The sequence below is a fragment of the Asparagus officinalis genome, chromosome 5 (genome assembly GCF_001876935.1).
Source record: "Asparagus officinalis chromosome 5, Aspof.V1, whole genome shotgun sequence".
NCBI classification, from domain to species: Eukaryota; Viridiplantae; Streptophyta; class Magnoliopsida; order Asparagales; family Asparagaceae; genus Asparagus; species Asparagus officinalis.
In genome coordinates, this window is record NC_033798.1 from 86,404,752 (window position 1) to 86,427,022 (window position 22,271).

Consider the following 22,271-nt stretch of genomic DNA (forward strand, 5'->3'; position numbering starts at 1 on the left):
TTCATATAATTTATCTTGTGAGATCAAGCAGTTGATTACACACAATGTTCTGTTTATCAAGACAAAAATTCATGTTTATCTAAGCAACTTGATGATAAAATCATTGAAAATAAAAAATTAATTGCTAAAATATACGAATTATTGTGTGAATTATTTTTTGAACAAATAAAGTCTGAAACTAAGTGTACCACTATTGTTTTTGAAAATGAACAACGAAAGTCCAACAATATTAATTTAGAAAAGGCTGTGAAAAGAAATTTCATTGCATTTCAAAGGCTTAAACATATTCCTTTTCAATAAAGATTTGAAAAGCTAAAACCGGCCTTAGTTATTCATATTTGGGAAAATATAAAAAGTTAAATCCTTCTTTTGTGAAAGGAAATATAACTCTTTTTGCACCCATTTTGAATGCATTGTCTATAATGTGTACTTTATGTGGTAGAATGAGTCATATTTCAATGAATTTTTGTATGCAATATAGAGTTAAAACTGTTAAACAAATTTGGGTACCTAAATGTACAATTGCTAATCAACATGGACTGATATGGATATCTAGGCTACACATATTCGTTTTTCTGTAGGGCTGCAGAAAGACCGAGGATTGAGACAACACACGAGAGTTACTTGAAGGAGTGTGAGTTCAATGTTACAGAAATGTCCTAAGCGTCCGCCTAGACATAGGCGGCACTCAAGCCACCTAATTTTGGTCTGAGCAGCCATGCTAGGCAGCGGGGCTAGGCTTTTTAACAAAAAAACCCACTTATAATCGGCTCAGCCTAAACCAAATCTTTACTTGAAATTGAAAAAAAAAAGATTCTGGGTAAAAACCCGACCCGCAAAACCAAACCCAATCTGCTAGCAATTAAAACCTAGATCCATGCCCAACATCCCAATCACGATCTTCTTTTAGCAATTCGGTCTTTCCCAAAAACCCTAAATCTTGCCGCAACCTGCTTCAATCGCACTTCGCCACGCTAATGTTACTTTAAATGGCCGACTAATGCCTCATTTGCCGGGCCATCCAAGCCAACTGTTCCTCACCGCCTCCTTGATATCTCCTCGTCTCTGCATCTTCCTATTCTTGGCCACCGCCACCACTTCGATGAGTCTTCGGCCACTTCGGATGCATACTCTTAGTATTTTGTTATAGTATTTGGGGACTATATTAATATTTATGGGATTCTTGATTGTGCGATCTAAAGATTTATATATGATATATATATATATATATATATATATATATATATATATATATATTATATATATATATAGTATGAATTTAATGCATATTCTTCTCAATTATTATAATTAAATTAATTAAAAAATAGTTGTTGATGTCAGTTATCAAACAGGGGGTTTATGTTAGAATTATGAGAGTGTTTAGGGTCCTCAAACTTATTCAGATGACTGGTTCCAGAGCTCCTTGTTCGTCCATGCACATGAAAAACTCGTGAAAAGACGGAGTTGAGTTCTCCGGTTATTCCTCCGACGATCAAGTCAGTGTTTTGATCTTAAGGGGGAAAATCAAGGTCACGATGTGCAAGTAGTTATTAAGTTGCCAAAACAAAGAAGTTACCACATGCAGTGTAGCTCTCTTTTATAGTAGATTAGAGGGGTTTAAAGGTAATTTCGATCAAGTCCAGGTAGTTTTGAGTCTTCTTGGCCTCAATTCACATAATTTAGGCCAGGGGTGAAACACTTGTCAGTTTCTCTAGGAAGATTAGCACTTGTTAATTTTCTAGGCTCACATAATTTAGGCCAGGGGTGAAACACTTGTCAGTTTCTCTAGGAAGATTAGCACTTATTAATTTTCTAGGCTATAACAATAGCCAAACGCGCCTCCTGTAACATAATGTGAGATTGATATCTAATCTTTGGTCTAAGAGAAAACTAAGGAATCTAATCTTTGGTTTAAGAGAAAAATAAGGAGAAACATGTCTTCAATAAAAAAAATTCTCCTTAAATGGGTAAGTTCTTATCTCAGGTTTATTTTTTCCCGGTTGTATCATATTCTCTCTCTTTCATTTTTACTTTTTTCTTTTTTTTTCTTTTTATATTTTGTTAAAAAAACTTGAGGGTTAATGTTGATGGCAATATCTGACAATCCATGGTAAAATATCGATGAGCAGAGTAAAAAGGGGCAGTAGTTATTTCTTTTTCACTTAGTTATTTCTTTTTTTTACTTTTTATCATCTTTTAATCTTCTTCTCACTAATTTTCCACTTTTTCTTCAATTCTCTTGAGTTTTCGCAGTAATCTAAAAGATTTTTTGAGTTCCTCTTCATTATTTTGTGATCAAATCTTCTTTGAATCGTCAACAATGTAATTTCGAAACTCTAATCCCTCCTTTTGATCATTTTTTAGGGCTTTACGCATAATTTGTGATGGATCTTGTCGAAAATCAGTATTATATGGTTGAATGTGATGTTTAGAGTTGAAATTATTGAGAAATTCCTTGATTAAGGTCATTTTTTAGATGAATTTGTTGATGAAAACGATGGGTTTTGCTCATCTCCATCGATGGTCAATGAACACCAGAGATGGTGACAGATCACCATCGATGGTGTGTAGGCAACTATTGATGGTCAGAGAGCAGAATTGCCTTTTTTTGACCTTTTATCATGTTTTTTTTCCAATTTTTTTTATTCTAACCCTTAAGTAAATGTATTCTCTATACTAAATCATGCTTATTTACATTTGTAAAGAATATCAAGCTCAAAACGTACCAGAGCTGATCAGTTAACCGTGAGATTCATACAAGAGAAGTATGAAAAACTTCTCATTATGTCAAGAGAGGAGTAGATGTACACCATCTCGAGGAGTATGGGAACATTATTAGGATTCTTGAGAGAGCAGAGCTTAGGTCTATGATGGATATATGGCTCAAGAGAGCGAACGTTACTCTTGTAAGAGAATTCTACATCAACTTTGGTAGAGAACTAGGGATGAAGATTGATACTACCACAGTGAGGGGAAAGGAGATCAAGATCACACCGACCTACATTAGAAAGGTCCTGAATCTCCCCGAGGCTCCTATGGAAAGCAAGGATGTTTTTATCTATTTTACACGTTTAGTTGTGGGTTATGAGAGCTACAACACAATGATGTCAACTTTGGTAGAGAACTAAGGATGAAGATTGCTACTACCACAGTAAGGGGAAAGGAGATCAAGATCACACCGACCTACATTAGAAAGGTCCTGAATCTCCCTGAGGCTCCTATGGAAAGCAAGGATGTTTTTATCTATTTTACACGTTTAGTTGTGGGTTATGAGAGCTACAACACAATGATGGAGTATCTTTATATGAGGATACATCTTGGCATCTTCAACTCAGGACATCTCAAGCCTGAGTTCATTCTCCTCAACCTCTTCAAGTTCGATTCGTATCCCAGTGCAGCTTATACCCCTCTTAGCATCCGGGATGTGGTCTTGATGTATTGGCTAGCAATGGGTAAGCCTTTGATCCTACAGGGCTGATATTTAGCTGGATGTATATGGTTGCAACTACTATTAGGAAGGCGGATGAGGAACACTAGGCAAAAGACCCAGCTCGCATATCCCTTCCTTATTACTCGTATTTGTTACGACCAGATGATCCCCTTTTAACACTTCTGACTGATATGAAAAGGGGAGAGCTTCACTTTCTGCTGAGTCTATGAGAAGAGCTTGGTTGCAAAGAGGAAGGGCGAGACCACTGCTAGACAATCATATGGATCAAAGCAAATCTGCTTCACAGGGCCCAAATTCCTCCAGTTTTACTCACTGGACTCTACAGACTCTTGGAGTGTAGAGATGATTAGGAGGGACATGACCACATAGCACACCTACTACAATGCTTCTCTGCAATTCATTATGAGAGCACTTCGTCTAATGGATCCTTCTCTCAGTTGATAGCCTATGTATGCTTATTATTACTCAGGAGCAGCACAGCCTCCGGAAGCCCCTCATCAAGGTTTTAAATATCGGTTATCAGGGATTTATCGGACAGTCAGAATCCATATTGGATAGCGGATATCAGAATATATCGGGGATAAATAGTATTTATCGGAGTAACGTTATCGGATGTTGATATACATAATATAATATTCTAAAATGTAATCTAACCATACTTAATGAAATATAAACATACCAAAATATAAATAATTATGTTTAGAATAACTAACCAATGGTAGAAACTCGGGTTGGGTCGGGTTTAAATTGCATTGAATAGGTGCTCGGTGCCTGAAATCAAAACTCAACCTAAAGACTGATAATTCCGATTTTTGGGCCGACAATATCGGCCGATAACTCACCTTATCGCCGCATTATCGGCGATAAATATTCAAAAACGATAATTGATTTAAAATCGAACTTATTATAGCGGAAGGGCCCCAAAACCGATAAATCGCCGATAATATCGGTTTATCGGCCGATATTTAAAACATTGCCCCTCATCGATCCACTTCACATGGAATTGATAGCGGAGATGATTAGGACGAGAAGATGCAGGGAGAAGACAGAGATGATGCGTAGATGATCGGAGATTTGCTATTCACGAGATGGAGGTCATATTCTTTTTTCTTTCTTTTTAGAATTTTTTATTTTGGACATGTATATTCTTTTGTGATGTTTGAGATATTTGGTCTGTGCTAATATATTATTTGCACTTTGATTGATGGATAGTTAGTTTAGTAAGTTCCTCATATTGCATGCTCACTTTCATTTGTATGCACATATTTTTAGATTTTTTTAATTTCTATCTCTTTTTCTTTTTATGGTTGTTTTTTAGATTTTTATTCCATTTGAAACAAAACAAAACTTTCTTTTTATTTTTATTTTCTTTGGAAAAAAACTTAATACGCTTATGTATATGCTTTTACTGTTTTGATTCAGTTGATATTATTCTTTTGGTATATAGAATTGATTATGCCATACACGTTCATATATGGTTTTTTCAGTCTATATGTATGTATTTTTTGTACACCATGACCAAAAGATGATTACCTAACACTTGCGAGATATTCACACCCCTATTTCTATACTTATCATGTTTTTGTGATGTAAAATAGTGGAGTCTTATATTTGGTTTATAGATATTGTTGATTATATCAAGTGTTTTTGAGCTCATTTTTGACTTGGCTAATGCACAATCCTTTATTTTTATGTGTAAAGTGCATTGTTTCATATATCAATCCCACAATAAAAGTTATAAGATGATTGAAGATCTACACTCTTATGAAATCCATGAAAATATTGAGTGCATTCGACAAAAAATGGTTAAAAACCCACACTCGTAGATTTGTGTTTATGCACATCTCAAAGGGTAGTCATCATGTACTGAATATATTTTATATTTAGAGAGTGTGGGAATTGTCCATTAAATAATATCGTTTTTCCTCCTAAATCCCGTATGGTTAAGGTGATAGGGTGACACTTTAGCCTTAGTCCCTAACGTTGAGATAGTTCAAGTCTTATTACTGCTCAATATTCACTTTGATATACCTGAATTTGTCAAAATGAACTAGTATAAGCCTTTTCACTATATGTCTCACACACTTTACACTGATATTTAAACTATTGTATGCGTTTTTCAACGTGTTTTCTTATGCTCATGTGTTGTCATTAAATTTTGATCCATCGTGCTATTTTTCTATAAATTGTGTGTGAATCAGTGTGCTTTTCTCTCCCATAGACCTTTTGGATGATTTTTATCTGAATTTTTTTTGTATTAAGTATATCAATTAGTGTGTTTTCCACTTTTGCTAATAACAAAATGGGGAGCATTTAGTGAAATTTGATGAGTTTTTGCATGAGTGGGTTTTTATGTTTTTTTTTCTTTTTTGTCAAAGTGGTTATATTGTTTTGGATTTTTTTTTTTTTTTTGAAATACTCGATGCATTGTTTCAGGGGGAGTTTTACAATACCCGTGTTTGATTACGTTTTTCATGAATGCATGAATGCAGGGTGAGTTTTGTATATCATTTATTTTTACATGAGTGCATTTGTGGTTATTATTGATATTTATGTCTTAAATATGTGTGTATTTCGGTATTTCAAATTTCAAGTCTGTTATTATAAATGGGAGATTGTTAGGATGTAGTCCAGACAATATATCTTATTTGAGTAATAACAAAGTTTTATTTAGTACAAATATTTGTTTGAGATACTATAGTACATATAAATACAGGTATAACAAACACACGAGGCGAAACAATACGAAAATTAGCTCAAAAGTTGATTTCAGCCTCCTAACCATTGATAATAGGCATTCACCAATGATGGTAAGAAGAGATCATCGATGATCAACGACACTCATCGATGATTTTTACTCCCGACACTTTCATACCATCGATAGGTCTCTTAACCATCGATGGGGCCTCGGCACCATGGATAGTTGAGAGCCACCATCGATAGTAAACAACCTGATTGCAGAATTTCCAAATTTAATTTCTGTCGTTCTTCGTTTCTTTATTCTCTAATCTCTACCAAGTTTAGGATATATATTCCCTGACCTATCAAGGACTTAATATTATTGAAAGAGAGAAGAGAGGATTTCTAGGATCTTGATTTGTGAGAGATTTTATTGAATGACTTGACCCCAGAGCCTCGACAAAATATTACTCGTCGCGCACAGCATCTTCGGATCATTTCAGCGAGGAGAGTTGCCCTTGTATTGATTCTCTATAACGTTCTTCATCGAGCTACACTTATATTCATCAAAGGACGATTTGTTTAATATAAGGGCTGTCAGGTCTTTCTAATATTCTGAGCTTTAACTATTTGTGTTGGTTTTGGTTTGAACTTATTTTTTAGGGCATAGTCAAGTCGATTTGTTTAACATAAGGGTTGTAAGATCTTTCTAATATTATGAGCTTTAACTATTTGTGTTGGTTCTGGTTTGAACTTATTTTTTTACGGCATAGTCAAGTCGGTTTGAATTGAGGAGACTAGCTAAGGCTAAGTGTTACTCATTGTGGAGAGTTAGATTAGACGATTGATTTTGAGTGGATTCTAGGGTGCAATCTTATAAGCCTAATAAATCGAGTTTGTAATTTTGGAGAGCCCTTTGCATAGTGAGGAAGTCCATTTTCAAGAAGAAAAAGTGAATGTAGGATTATTTTCCAAACCACTATAAAATCCTATGTGTTCCTGACAATGTTATATTAAACGTTAGGCGCTCCTAAGCGCCGGACTTGATGCCCAGTGCTTAGATGCCTAGGCGGACGCCTAAGCGGTTTCTAGGCATTTTTTTTCTTTTTTCTTTTTTTAATTGTGATACTTGAAAATAAATATATATATACTCAATCACAATGCATAAATACAAAAATACCAACACATGTTATCCAAACTATAATAGTCAATCAAAGATGCATACATACTAAATGGCAAAGCATATAAACTCTCATGTATATACTTAAAATTAAACTTAAATAATTAAATAGTTAAACTTAAATAATAAATTAAACAAATAATAAATACAGTTAAACAAATTCAATGTGTAATTCTTAGACAGAATCTCAAAACAAGAAATATATAAACTCTCACATGTGTAATTTCCCTTACTGTTAACTTATTTTTGTATGTCAAAAACTATAACTTCATTCGTTATTGCTGCAACTTCAAAAACTCTAACTTATTATTGTTCTATTTTGTAGGTCAAAAACGGCAACTTCAATGCTGCAACTATCACTATTGTTGTGTTTCAATATGTTGTTTCTCAAGGGCCTTATTATATTAACAGAAAAAAACTCTGTATGTACAATTGTAATCTTTGAACAAATGCAGAGAATGAACATGACAAAGCCAAATGTAGGGAGCATAATTTTATTGATCATGAGAAACTACAGCAGCAGTCATAAGTCTGTTGTGGTGATGCATATTATGTTGTACACTCAGATACTTTTTCATATGAAATAGGAAAATTATAAGCTCTCCGAAATACTCCAATGAGCACTGAAAGGACTGTACAACCAAAATTGTCTTGCATATATCAATTATGTAAAACTGTTTAACAATCTTTGCAACTGTAGGTTACCAAGCAATGCAATAGTATATTTGATATATGGTGAAAAACATCAATATGCCTGAATGAAATGTAAACTGATTATCGGAATAAATCTGAAAATGCTGATCATATTTTTCTCTGAACTTAGCCTTCATAGTTAAAAAAACAATTCAAATCTGTTACAGTTAATCTGATTGATTATTTAGGGACTGCTACTGTCATAATGTATTTTATACATAGTTTACACACAAGAGTTTAATATTAACTTAAAATTTAAAGTTAAATTAAACTTAAACAATTAAACAATTAAGCTTAAATATTGTTTATATTTACAGACCCTTTACTTTAGTCCTTTACTTACAGAGATTACAACTGTATAAGGCTTCGAGATGATAACGAGGACGAGATAGAAGTCGCCAAGTCGGAGATGAGAACGAGAACGACGATGATTAACTTCGACGAGAATGACGACGAGTAACTTCGACGAGATCGAAGACGAGCTCCCAGGTTGAAGACGAGCTCGGAGGTTGAGATCGAAGACGAGCTCCCAGGTTGAAGACGAGCTCGGAGGTTGAGATTGAAGACGAGCTCGACGAGATTGAAGACGAGCTCCCAGGATCGAAGACGAGTTCGATATTCGTGGCGGCGTCAGGTGAGTGAGATTAGGGTTTTGGGTTTGGGTTTCGGATTTTGGTTTTGGGTTTGGGTTTTTAAGCGCCCAAGCCTTGTTTTTTTCCTTTTAATTGTGAGGCGGGACGCTTTAAGCGGCCCGCTTACGCCTTTGGGCGGCCGCCTAGGCGTCCCAGCCGCCTACAATTGGCGCTCAGGGCATTTTCACACGCCCTGGGCACCGCCTCCGCCTAGGCGGGAGCCTTACAACACTGGTTCCTGATTGGTTGATATTTATGTTTTTTATCGTTGATTGCTTTATCTTATCTTTTTCGCTCTATATTCTAGATTTTTGTTGAAAAACGATAACAACCCCATTCAACACCCCCCTGCCACCAGCTTGCAACTCAGATCCAACACAACACTCAGATCCAACACAACACTCCTCGAATGAACTATAAAACTATTGTTTTCATTGATGGAAATGGGAATGCAATAAAAAAGATGGTAGATCTAAAATGGAAGAAGTAGAGGACCGCACTAGAACCCTACTTTGAAGAACTCAAACTATTTCAGGATCAGCTCCATCAAATGACAATTTCCAACATGAATCAAGCATCTATCTCTTTCATTCAATATTATTCTTCTTGTTTTTCATAGATATGTTGACAAAGGGAATTAATATAGGAGGATAAGGCACTCACACAAAAAGATAGTATAAACTTGAGTCTCAAGATTATAAGGTTAAACATTCTTGGGTTTCCTAAGCTGAGGGATCTCAACGTAAAGAACATTAGAAGCTACCATCCAAATCTAAACTAAAAGGAAAATAGGAAAGTGAAATAGAGATGTAGACACTAACAAGACCAAAGTAAACACACTTCATTCATCGCCTTTCACTGTTCTTCCATGAGACGCAATTATTACATATGCTATAACATTATTAGACATGATTGTTGGGATATCATGACTGGATCCCTATGAAGAACGTTTTGACTAGCCTTTTTATAAACCATGGCTTTGGGGATATAGTTGAAAGTAATATAATCAAGAGCAATAAACTAATATCGCATTGTTTTAACAAATAAACTCATTTTGTAAGAGAAATCAAAAATGTGTGTATATATATATTGAGCTTGAAATATATTCACACAGTATACGTTACAAAATTACTAATATACCTAAATGATTGCAAATACAACTTGATCTAAAATCTAAAATTCTTTGATATGAACCTGTAACAAGCTACAATCACTACTTCACTAAGAAACAAGTTAGCTATAAATTGTTTGTAAAATCATCAAAACAAGAAAAGAGTGTAGACTCAAAACCAGAGTCCTAACAATCTCCCCCTTTTTTATGATGACAAACAATTTATGAAATATATATGAAATGGAATACAAACTCATAAATAAACCACAAACCAAACCATTTCTCCCCCTTTTGGCAGCATCAAAATGGCGAATATACTACATTGGAGCAAAGCTCCCCTTGTATTGATGCATAGGTTAAAATAATAAAAATTGGTATAGAAACTACGCTCCCCTATCAAAAAGACGAGTGATAAAATGTAATATATAAGGTCCACACTCAAGAGCCAAAATAATAAAGTATATGCATTAAATGCATGACTGTGAAACATTTCCATACAGAAGGGCCATCCACAAGGAGAAATAAACCAACACATATTATAGAGCATATAGATCATCTTTTAAATCCACAACCAAAAGACACATGACAGTTAACATAAAACACCTCCATTAAAACATGTTTGTTTATCACAACAAAACATTACAACCCAAGTTTATTATAAGTTTGAAATAAACATAGTTCAAAAGCAAAATGAGAAAAGCACTCATCAATCCCCACCATCATCAGATCCATCACCATCAGAACCATCACCCGCAGATTCTGCCTCTGAACCAGGTTCCTCATTAGAACCTTCCTCAGAACCAGAAGCAGAGTCAGAACCTGCGCCAGAATCAGAAACAGGAGCCGGAGTCCCAAGGGACTGACACTGGAGCTTGAGGATCTCCCTAACGTCTCGCTGGAGGCTAGAAACTCTAGCATCTAAACTGTCTAATCGATGAACGACCTCGCTGCCAGGAATAGGAGCTATGCGAATACGAGGACGAGGCCTGGAGCTAGAGGAAGGAGGTCTAGATGAAGATGCACCAGCAGAGGGGTTAGGAGCCAATGTGGGGGCAGATATGGGGGCATCAAGATGCATCCTAGAAAGGGCGGTTCTATCAAAAAATTCTTTGTTAGCTTCTACTTTTGGTTCACCGGAGAGATTGACATCGAAGTGTTTGAAGATGATAGTAAGGAATGAGCCAAAAGAAAGAAACTTGGTGTGCTTGCTAATCATATTCTCAAGAAAAACATGCCCCTAATTGACTTTGATTTTTGCAAAGATAGCATAAACAGCGTTTACCTTGTCAGGAGCAAAATGATCAAAACTTCCTGTTTTGGGAATCAAGTTGTGGGCAATGATATTGGCAATTATTTTAGCAGAGGGATTTAAGGTATTATTATTCATTGGGTAGGAACAACCCGGACGAAACATCTTAGAATCAACAAAAGGATGATTACGTTCAATGGTCATAAGGGTAACATCACTTGTCGGGATCTTAAGGATACCCGCAAGTTCATCAGCAGAAAACTCAATCTTGGTGTTCTTCACATACGATCTAAGGTATTTAACATTATCATCAGATGTGAAGATGGATATATTAGCATGGAAAAGATAAACAAGAAAGGGATAATGAGGTTCTTTGTTCTTTTTATCTAACAAATGATATAGGCCAACATTATCAAGAAGATCAGGAATATTATAGGATGCAAGATCATCGTAGTTAATAGTCCTACCAGTTAAGATTTTCAATTTGCACAATTCCCTATACTTGGGAACAAGATGAGTATATCTAAGGTATCCCTCATAGTGCTCAGCATTAGGGAAAGGGACACTATCAATCTTAGATCCCTTCTTGGGCAACATATTGAGCAAGAGAACAAATGAAACCCTAGAATAAGCTAGAACAAAACCTTAGAAAAACTGGAAGAGGATGAAAGAGGATATACCAAACACGATGATGAGATCCCGAAGAAGAGGAAGAACTGACGCAAGCGACCGGAGTTGGTGCTGCGGCAGACCGATGGAAGAGGGCGGGAACTAGGGTTTAAGAAAATTTTGGGAACAGAGGAAGAGAAGAGAGATGGGGATCGGGCTCTTTAGGAGAGAGGCAGTGGTCCAGATTCGTTCAGGCAATAGATCAATGGTGGAGATCAAAACGGGTTGCAACCAAATGAGATCAAAACCCAAAAACCAAAACAGAAAAAGAAAATTGGGTTCGAAAATAACCTTGTGCAGTCGACCGCGAATGGCTCGACGGTCAACCGCCAAAAGTCAAAAAAGAAACTTAGAAACCAGAGCCTCATACTTTCATGCTTTATAATATGTATAAAAACATTTCATGAAGTTTTAACATATTTCTACTTGTCAAATTTTATTTTTAAGTTTCATGTAAAACACGTATTATGTACACTTTGCAAAAATGATGACTTTTACAAATAAAAAATGCAATTTCAAAAATTCCTTTTCAATCTTATCGACCGTATGAGGCTCTGGTTTCTAAGTTTCTTTTTGGACTTTTGACGGTCGACCGCACAGGGTTATTTTCGAACCCAATTTTATTTTTCTGTTTCTGGTTTTGGGGAAGGTTCTGATGAGGAACCTGGTTCAGAGGCAGAATCTGCGGGTGATGGTTCTGATGGTGATGGATCTGATGATGGTGGGGATTGATGAGTACTTTTCTCGTTTTGCTTTTGAACTATGTTTATTTCAAACTTATGATAAACTTGGGTTGTACTGTTTTGTTGTGATAAACAAACATGTTTTAATGGTGGTGTTTTATGTTAACTATCATGTGTCTTTTGGTTGTGGATTTAAAAGATGATCTATATGCTCTATAATATGTGTTGGTTTATTTCTCCTTGTGGATGGCCCTTCTGTATGGAAATGTTTCACAGTCATGCATTTAATGCATATACTTTATTGTTTTGGCTCTTGAGTGTGGACCTTATATATCACATTTTATCACTCATGTCTTTTTGATAGGGGAGCGTAGTTTCTATACAAATTTTTATTATTCTAACCTATGCATCAATACAAGGGGAGCTTTGCTCCAATGTAGTATATTCCCCATTTTGATGCTGCCAAAAGGGGGAGAAATGGTTTGGTTTGTGGTTTATTTATGAGTTTGTATTCCATTTCATATATATTTCATAAATTGTTTATCATCATCAAAACAAGAAAAGAGTGTAGGCTCAAAACCAGAGTCCTAACAATAGTAACTGAATTAAACAACTCTATTTAATAAATACTAGAACCAAAAAATGTCATATTAACCTCAGTATGCATCAAAGAGCACAGGTTCATGTCCACACAATTATAATTTATATATTTACATCTGTGACTACATACATTAAGGTTTTCCTGATGACCACACAAGGAATAATGAAGACAATATCCCTGAAAATTTTGGTAGCTAATTCACATATTTGGATATTATCGTTGCCAATATACCAATAATTTTCTTAGTATTCAAGAAATAAAAAAGGAATGAAATAAGGAAAAGTTTAAGTTGATAGTTATTAGTAAAGACGAACATTAACAAATATTAGAATCAATTTTTTATGCTCAACATGAGTTTGTTGGGGCCATGGGAGAGGATTCTTCAAGCTGTACATTTTTAGACAATTTATAGTGGTATATTTAATCCTTTCAACGTGATTCCAGATAATCATAACACGTATAATTAGATTAGTAACACATGTAGGGTTAAAGTAGAGATAATTACCTTCCCATGGCATCATAAGTCGCGGCTAGATTGCTGTACACACCAAGGGTGTCCTGATGGACAGCCCCATATTCCTGTTCGAGGACCCCCCTTGCTTCTTCAAATAGCTCAGCTGCTTGATCAATTTTAAACAACTGCACACATGCTAACCCCATCTGATTTAACACTACTCCAAAGAAGGCCGACTTTCTCTCTCCACTAGCTCTCAGTTTGGCCACAGCACTCTCAAAAGAACTCCTAGACTCCCCATACCTCCCAACCATGTAATTGATCACACCCATTTGAGCCTCAATTCCTGCAACCGTACTCCACTGTGCTGGCACATCCTCCAGCATCTTCAATGCTTTCTGCAATAGCTTCAATGCCTCTTCAGGCTCTTCCATAGCTTCATATATACCAGAAATCTCCATCAAACCACCAGCAATATCCTCAGGTGCTGTCCCTGGAACAGGCTTTCCATAGATTCTAAGGGCATTTTCACAATAGGATCTTGATTCACGATGCTTGCCAGTTTTATAATAAAGTTCAGCTAGCCGAACAAAGACTAAGGCAACTGATGGGTGATTGTCACCTTTGGAAGATTTGAATACAGTGAGGGCTTTCTGGTAAGAGAATATGGCCTCATCAAAACGGCCAAGAGAGAGGTACGTGTTACCGATGCTGACATCAATGGAAGCGACCTCAGTTTCCTGTCCATTGGCAATCATTGCCATAGATGCAAGGACAAGGTGCTCAAGGGCAGATTCAAAGTCACCTTTGGCCTCTGCAATGAGAGCCATTAAGCGGCGATCTGCTGCTTCTTCAAGAGAGGCAGGAGCACTGTGCTCTCGGTGAATATCAAGGGTTTTCTTGCATAGCTTCTCAGCCTCATCAAACTGCATAGCCTGGACATGAGCTTCCGCCAAGTACCTAAGATGTTCAGAAAGATTTTACTTTTTGGATTGATTGCTACAAGATGAAAGTGAATTTTCCCTTTTAGAAGAGAATATGGGGAAGAAACAGGGTTCTCACTAAGATGATTAGTTGGCTAACATTCAGAAATTTAGAAAAAAAAGTATGCAATTTTGATTTATTGAATATATTAAAAAAGAAAGTCTTCTAAATTTCCTGATAAACAACCAACTTGGTCGTTCTCACTTTCCAGATAAACAACCAACTCGGTTGTTCTCACCTACCAATATGAATAAGTAGTCACTTCAACAAATCATTGGCACATTCATTATGATCTATACACTTCAGAACAAAGCTATATTCGTATTTTGAGGACAGCTTGAGATGCACGATTTATTTGGTTGCAAAATTGAACGGTTTTTCTGTAATTACATTAGCGAGACATCTAGAAAAATCATGTTAGAACTACCCCATTCATTATGCTATCAACAGAGGAAAGCCCTTCTAACATAGGCCGTAGGCCATAGGAAAACAAGGATTAGAAATACAATAATAATAGAGGCTTGCACATCTACATAAACATCATACTCAGCAAGTTCCCTGCCGAATGGCATGCACAAGCTATATATATTTTTATTTAAGTTCTTTGTTAGATACAAATTATTGAAGTACAGCCCAAGTTATACAATTTACAGATTTTTTTATTTTTATAACATTGTAGTAATTTGAGATCTCACCTGCAAGTCTCAGCAACTCTAGGGTCCATCTCCCCCAAAGACTCCATCTGGATCTGAAGTCCTTTAGTATAACACTCAATACTCTGATCCACTCTTCCAAGCATCGAATACGTATCTCCAAGCTGCATATACCCCGAGAATTTCGCCAGCGCGTGCTCCGGACCTCTCTCCACCTCCGGCACCGCCACCGCCCGCTCAAGAACCGGCACCGCCTCCTCGTACCTCCCCAAACTACAATAGATCGCCGCCGTAACATGCAGACTCATCGCCAGATCCAAGCTCATCTCCTCGAACCTCTCGAACGACTTCGACGCTCGGATCGCATAATCCAGCGCCTTGATCGGGCTCTCGCCGGAGGCCGATGCTTTGCCGCGCGCAGCGTGAGCAAAAGCGGCCCGAGATCGCGGCGTTGTACCCAGAGCCCGCCTCAGTCCGTCGGCGGCGGCCGGGCGACACCCTCGAGAGCTTGCTCAGCGGGCGTCGACGGAGAGCTCCTCTTCTTGAACGTCGATGACGTGGAAGGGGAGGGGGTTTTCCTAGGACCTGGAGACGATCGATTCCTAGGGTTTTGGGGATTCGACTGCTGGGATTGGGGCCGGATCTGGGGATTTGAGCTCGAGGGAACCGTGATTTCGAGCGGCGGAGCGTCGGTCGGAGTCACGAGGCCCGGCATTGCGACCGAAATTGTAGGGTTTCGTTAGGGGATTGGGTGGTCTTTTTGGAGAGAAAAAGAGATGGATGGAATAATTAAGGATTATTACAAGCCACCATTATTTTTGAGGTTGCTTGTAAGCTACTTCTTTCCACGGTTATCTCATGAATAAAGAGAGGATGTTGACTCCAAAAGCAGAAACTTTTATATTCACACACCCTTCCACTTACAATACGTACGCTCACTGTCTTCCAATTTGTAAAGTAAAGTGAGCGTGTATTGATTTCAGCGACGTGTATATATAATATATAAGGAATAAAAGTGAGTTCTTCCGTTACTTTCCTCGCCTCCTCCCTTCGCCCGGTGGTCGCGGCCGCGACGGTTATTAGATGACGACATTGCCCAGAACGAAGCACGCAATATTTACACGGTTGCCACTGTGTCCCCACCGAAATCGAACCGTGCGATTTGAAGTTTAGCGTCGATGGCAGTCCGGGCACGGACAGGTGGGCGACAGGTGAGTTTCGGGTGAGGTTGGTGCACGTTCTCTTACAGCTGGACACCCGGGGAGTAAATTTTCATTGACCAAAATGCCCTTCGGATTTTACTTTGGCCGTTGCCGTTCTATATTCCAATGAAAAACCTCCGCTTTACCTTATTGATCCGATGCCAATTATCATTGGGGGTAAAAGCGTTCTCTTGCCAATCTGTTGGCCCGTCGTTTTGTAGCTGGAAACTGATTGACCGGCTCAATTGCTGATGGACAACAACGCTTTCGTGGCAAAAAGTTGCACCAAACCTCAGACCCCCGATCTCAAGTTTAGGGTCTGTTTGGTTCGTTTTTTAACTCGATGGAAAAGTTTTACACCTCCTCCACATTAGATTTTTTGTGGCCACGTAGTATATAAGCTTTTCGTTGGTTTTTTTTTCTCATCTTTGGTTCGCTAGAGTTAAAGAAGGAAACTCGGTGAAAATCGCCGCCATATCAGATTTCTTCTCTCTCCCCCAATTCCTTCCTCAACCTCGTGAAATCGACGAAAACTGCAGCCACGTCAGCTTTTTGCCATATATACAAAAGTTTTTCCTTTTTTTCCATGCGAACCAAACACAAAAAAAATAAATACATTGGTTTCCCACCTTTTTTTTTTTTGCCAACCAAAGCGAAACAATCTATTTCTTGAAAATGTTTGGAAAACTTAAAACTTGTGTTTTTATACATGAAAATGCATTTCTCTATATTTAGGAAACGAACCAAACAGCCCCTTAAAAAAAAAAATCAGAAAAACGCCATCTCAACTTAAAAAAAATTAAAACTGCCAAAAAACCTGCTTCCTCCTCCTGCTTTCTAAAAAAATACCTGACTTTAAAATATCACTAGTTTCTGAGTCTCAGGTCCGTGCAATGCACGGATGTATTTAATATCGTGTGTAAAAAATTTACAATATACAAAAAGATGTCATAACTTTTCAAATAAAAATAAATTCTAAATCAGAAAATTTTTTTAAAATGGGGGGAAAAACCCATGCAAAATTCTCTAATAGTACTATATTAGAACTTAATCATGATTCTACAAGCAATAGAAATATAAACTCATTTAATTTTCAAGAAAACACGTGTTTGCCTAGACATCGTGTTTCCTCCTAACCCTGGTTTAGGATTTTGAGGTCTTCACCGTTCATTACCAAATCGAAAAAAGAAAGAGCCCTACGAAAATTATGTAGCAACACTCAGCTAACCAAGAGCTCGACTAAATTATAAGAAAGGTTTACTGCACCACTACGCCCTTCACAATCTATTTCATCCAACCGACATCAGTGAAAATAATTTCAAAATAAATTGACAAATAATGTTTAGCTCTCATTTATAATTTCCAAATATACTTAATAAACACAAAATATTGCCCATATTTTATACATTAAAAACCTCCATGCAGACTTTGCTATTCTTTTGACATCCAGCCCACTTTAATTACTGCAGCGCCCTACAAAGCAAACAATATAATTGATAGTTATTTTATTCAAACTTGTCAAAGTGAATACAAACGTATTGAAAAATAACATGAAATCGTTTGAAAATTAATTGTCGCGTCATCTTCAATATAGTTGAAAAAATAAATCACAACCAAGATTTTAATTCTTAAAAGGAAAAGCATAAGCAGACAAACAAACTTGTGTTCACATATGCAAGTCATGCATCATCCACCCAAAAATGGCGTCCGACTAATGGAGATGAGAAAGAAACCAGGACAACTTACACATTTTCTGTATCTTCCTTCAAATGTTATGTATTTAAGCAATGTCTTAATTCATTTTTTTTAAATGCATCAAATAGTGAGTAACTACCCCTATTTTGTCAATAAGAACTAGTACTCCGGTGCATATGATGCATGTATGATGTAGAACTTAAATGAGTGGTGTACTCGAGTTGTCAAGTTTTGTTTGGTTTTTCCAAATGTGAAGGGTTTTTTTTTTTTTTTTTGCAAAGGTGAGAAGAGTATTCTATGTTTTTTTTTGGTCTATGAAAGTATTCATTCATTTACCAATTATGAAATGTTTAGTACATCACTTTTACCAGTAAACAGCCTGGTAATCAAAACAAAATGAAAATTTTACATTCTCTCAATTGTATCTTTCATATGAACATGTATAGATTCATTCAAAATTTTTGAGAAGATGAAAACTTTGATTGCTCGAAATAAAATACTTGGCTCTCTAGCTTTTCCTTGAAATATTCTTAAATTCCTTTCTTGCCAAATCAAATAGATTGTTACTGAGAGTGTCATCCTCTTCATCATCTTCAAGAATCCCCTCCCCTTCAAGTTTAAAGAATACCAATTAATGACTTGTATCCAATCACATGATTTCCAAGAAAAATTCATCCATTCCATCACTTTATTCCAAGTTTCAGCAGCAAACTGACACTCAAAGAATAGGTTTCTAATTGTTTCAGGTTGGCTTCTAGAACAGAGTACACACTGGTTTTGAATATTCTCCAAAATACCCAAACGGCACAACCTGTCCATTGTGAGGAGTCTGGAGTGGCAAGCTAACCATAGAATAAAAGAATGCTTAGGATATTGATATCCTTTCCATACCGTGTCAAACCAGCCCATTGGAGGAGAAGATTGAATTAAAGCATAGTACACATAAGATAAATGAACTCTACCATTTGTGCAACAGTCATACATGAATCTGTGTAGGTTTTCTTCATTTCCAAATTTCCAAGCACCAAATTTCTGACTTTGAGAAGTTGCTTCCACATCCATGAATCATTCACTTTACTTTGAACTTGCCAAATATTCAAAGTTTGTAAGTAGTTACCATGTATCCATTTGATCCATAGCCAATCTTTTTTCAAGTGTATCATCCATAAGAGTTTAGTTGCAGCAGCAAAATTCCAAGCCTTTGTTGAAAATAGACCTAGTCCCCCATTCTTCTTGCTTTGACAAATGGTATTCCAGGATATCAAATGAATCTTATGTCCCTAAAGGAAATCAGAGCACAACCTATCTATTTTTTCCAAGGCTTTGAATGGTAGAATATAGTTGCTAATCCAATAGGTTTGAATTCCCAGAATTGTTGATTTTATAAGTTGAAGCCTTCCTGCATAAGATAATTGCCTTTGATGTTGCCAGGTTTGGAATTTACTTGATATCTTGTCAATAAGAGTAGAACAATCAAGGTAAGTGAGTCTCTTAGCATTGAGTGGCAGTCCCAAGTACTTCATTGGCAAACTCCCCTCCAAGAAGCCCAAGTAGTTGCAAATCTAGTTTTTCAAGCTTTCATCAATTCCACTCAAATACACTGAGCATTTGCTAGCATTAGCTTCCAACCCAGAGACCTGACAGAACTCCTGAAAACATGAGTACAATCTAGTGATAGAATTCATGTCAGCTTTACTAAAAAGAAGTAAATCATCCGCAAAGGTCAAATGTGTGATTTTTAGCCTGAAACATTTAGGATGATACTTGTAGTTCCTGTCATCCTGCAGAGAGCTCAATTTCCTTGAAAGATATTCCATACCAAAGACAAATAGGTAAGGGGATAAGGGGTCTCCTTGCCTTAATCTCCTAGCTCCATGAAAATAACCATGTAGTGAACCATTAAGAGATAGTGAGAACTTAGAGGATGTTATGGACTCCATAATCCAGCAAATCACAATGTTCGGAAAGCCCAGACCAGTTAGCATATCTTTTAAGAAATTCCAGCTTATGGTGTCAAAGACTTTTCTCAAGTCAACATTTAGCATGGCTCTAGGGGAAATGTGCTTTCTACCATAGCTTTTAATGAGCTCATGAGCTAATAAGAAATTACTAAGGATAAACCTCCCCTTAATAAAAGCACACTGAGCTTCATTTACCAAGTAACCCATGTGTTTTTGAATCCTGGTAGCAATTATTTTAGTGATAATTTTATATATCTGAAGTCTGATGGTGTAGTGGGATTTAGGACTTTTGGTACCAGTGTAATTGAAGTAGAGTTTAAGGAACCAAGAAGTTCGCCAGATGAGAAAAACTCTTCAACAGCAAGGAACAAGTCCTCTTTGATAATATCCCATGTAGACTTGAAGAAAGAGGCATTAAAGCCATCAGGACCAGGAGCTCTAATATCTGACATTGAGAATAGGGCTAACCTGATTTCCTCTCTTGTGACAAGAGCACTCAGTTCAGAGCACTGGCTAGAGGTTAGAACAGGACCATTTGAGATCATATTTGGATTAGGTGTAGCAGTGAATTTCCCAATCCCAAGCGGCTTCTTGTAGTAGCCAATGAATTCTGAAATTTTTTGAGGCATCTCAGTGATTCTAGCATCATTCTTTGAATAGATAGATAAAATAATGTTTTGATGTCTCTTGGTTTTCATGGCAGAGTGAAAAAATTGAGTCCACTTATCTCCATGAAGCCCCCAACTGATATCGAATTTTTGCCTATAAAAGGAATTTTCACATTCTAATAGTTTGGTATATTTCCTGACACACTCTTTTTCTTTTGATATCAGTGCTGGATTGAAAAGATCAGAATTCAGCTGCATTTGAACATCCAATAGTTCAGATTTGGCACTTGAAACCTGTTCACTGATGTGCATAAATGCCTCTTATTCAAAATTTTAAGTGTAGGTTTAAGTTTTTTGAGCTTGGAAAATAGCCTGTACATGTTATAGCCACCAATATTTTGGTTCCAGACAGAATTGACCAATTGCAGATAGTCAGGATGTTTAGCCCACATACTAAAGAATTTGAAGGGCTTTTTGCCATCAAAATTATCCTCACCAATAGTTACTAAGTCTGGGGAATGATCAGAGCACAGAGGCATTAGAAATTCAACCTGGCTAGTTGTATATTGGTGAATCCAGTCCTCATTAACCAGCACCTTATCAATTTTGCTACATACTCTTGCATACGCTTCTTGTTTGTTACACCATGAGAAATAACATCCAATTGTTTTGATATACAGTAACTGACAAGAAGATATGAAGTTTTCGAAATCCTCAGTTTCAGAGTCAGATACTTGTGCACCACCTAATTTCTCATCATTATTGGTTATGGCATTAAATCTCCTCCTACCAGCCAGGGACAATTAACTCTCCTTTTAAATATCAAAAGTTTTTCCCAAAGATTTTTCCTCCCCTCCATTTGATTAAGGGCATAGACTATTGTGACAAGACAAGATAATTTCCCTTCTTTAGATTTCATATCACAAGTCATATATTGTTCAGGTTTTTCAATACACTGAACTGAAAGGATATCTTCATCCCATAAAATCCATATTCTAGCATTATTTGTAGTCCCAACATTTGAAGTCCATTTCCAATTTCTTACAATTTTATTGGCAATCTTCTGCAATTTAACTTCATCCACTTTTGTTTCCAAGAGTGCTAACAAAGAAAGCTTATATTCATGAATGAATTGTTTAACAGTCACATGCTTAGAGGACTTATTGAATCCTCTAATATTCCATATGGCAAGATGCATTTCTATTGAGATGTTCCACCCCTATCTATGCAGCAGGGGTCTAAATCTATTTGTTGATCCAGTATGGTATAATGAGATGCTTGTATGTGAGATTCAAAAACATTTGTAGATTTGGCTCTTCTGGCAGCATTGCCTCTAATGACATTAGAAAATCCAGTGGAGTTAATGGTAGGAGAGTTGCCAGAATTATATACTTCAACATCCCAGGTCTATTATTGCATAAAACTTTGTTTTTCTCTCTTTGTTGCGCGTGCACATCTGCATGTGCATGTTTTCCAGAAACCACTTCAGGGCTAGCCAATACCTCTAAAATCCCAGGCCTTTTATTGCATAGAACTTTGTCATTCACTCTTTGCTGAACATGCACACCTGCCTGTGCATCTTTTATAGAACCCACTTCAGAGTCAGCTAGACCTGTATTATTTCCCTCATCATCCACCATATGAATATGATCAGTTTGCTCTGAAATAATCACTTTGTCAGATATTATTCCAGTAACAGAAGCATATGCTTCATTGACAGATTTTTTAGGAACCCACATCTTCTTTGAGGTATGCTTTCTACAATT

At 36.8% G+C, this 22,271-nt stretch overlaps 2 protein-coding genes across 2 annotated transcripts in view; both read right to left on the reverse strand.

Annotated features, from left to right (window-relative positions):
* The window catches only part of LOC109840017 (protein KINESIN LIGHT CHAIN-RELATED 1-like), a 21,374-nt gene extending 5,398 nt beyond the window's left edge, over positions 1-15,976 (reverse strand). Inside the window, 3 exon segments of the mRNA XM_020408510.1 lie at positions 13,454-14,362; positions 15,082-15,463; positions 15,466-15,976. Of these exon segments, the coding sequence (XP_020264099.1) occupies positions 13,454-14,362; positions 15,082-15,463; positions 15,466-15,754 (1,580 nt within the window). The 5' untranslated portion in view covers positions 15,755-15,976.
* Positions 19,499-21,703, reverse strand: LOC109842117. The gene is made up of 4 exons (XM_020411028.1): positions 21,296-21,703; positions 20,925-21,188; positions 20,194-20,823; positions 19,499-20,077 (listed from the first exon to the last, which is right to left on the reverse strand). The coding sequence occupies exons 1-4, from the start codon at positions 21,701-21,703 to the stop codon at positions 19,499-19,501; spliced, it is 1,881 nt and encodes a 626-aa protein (XP_020266617.1).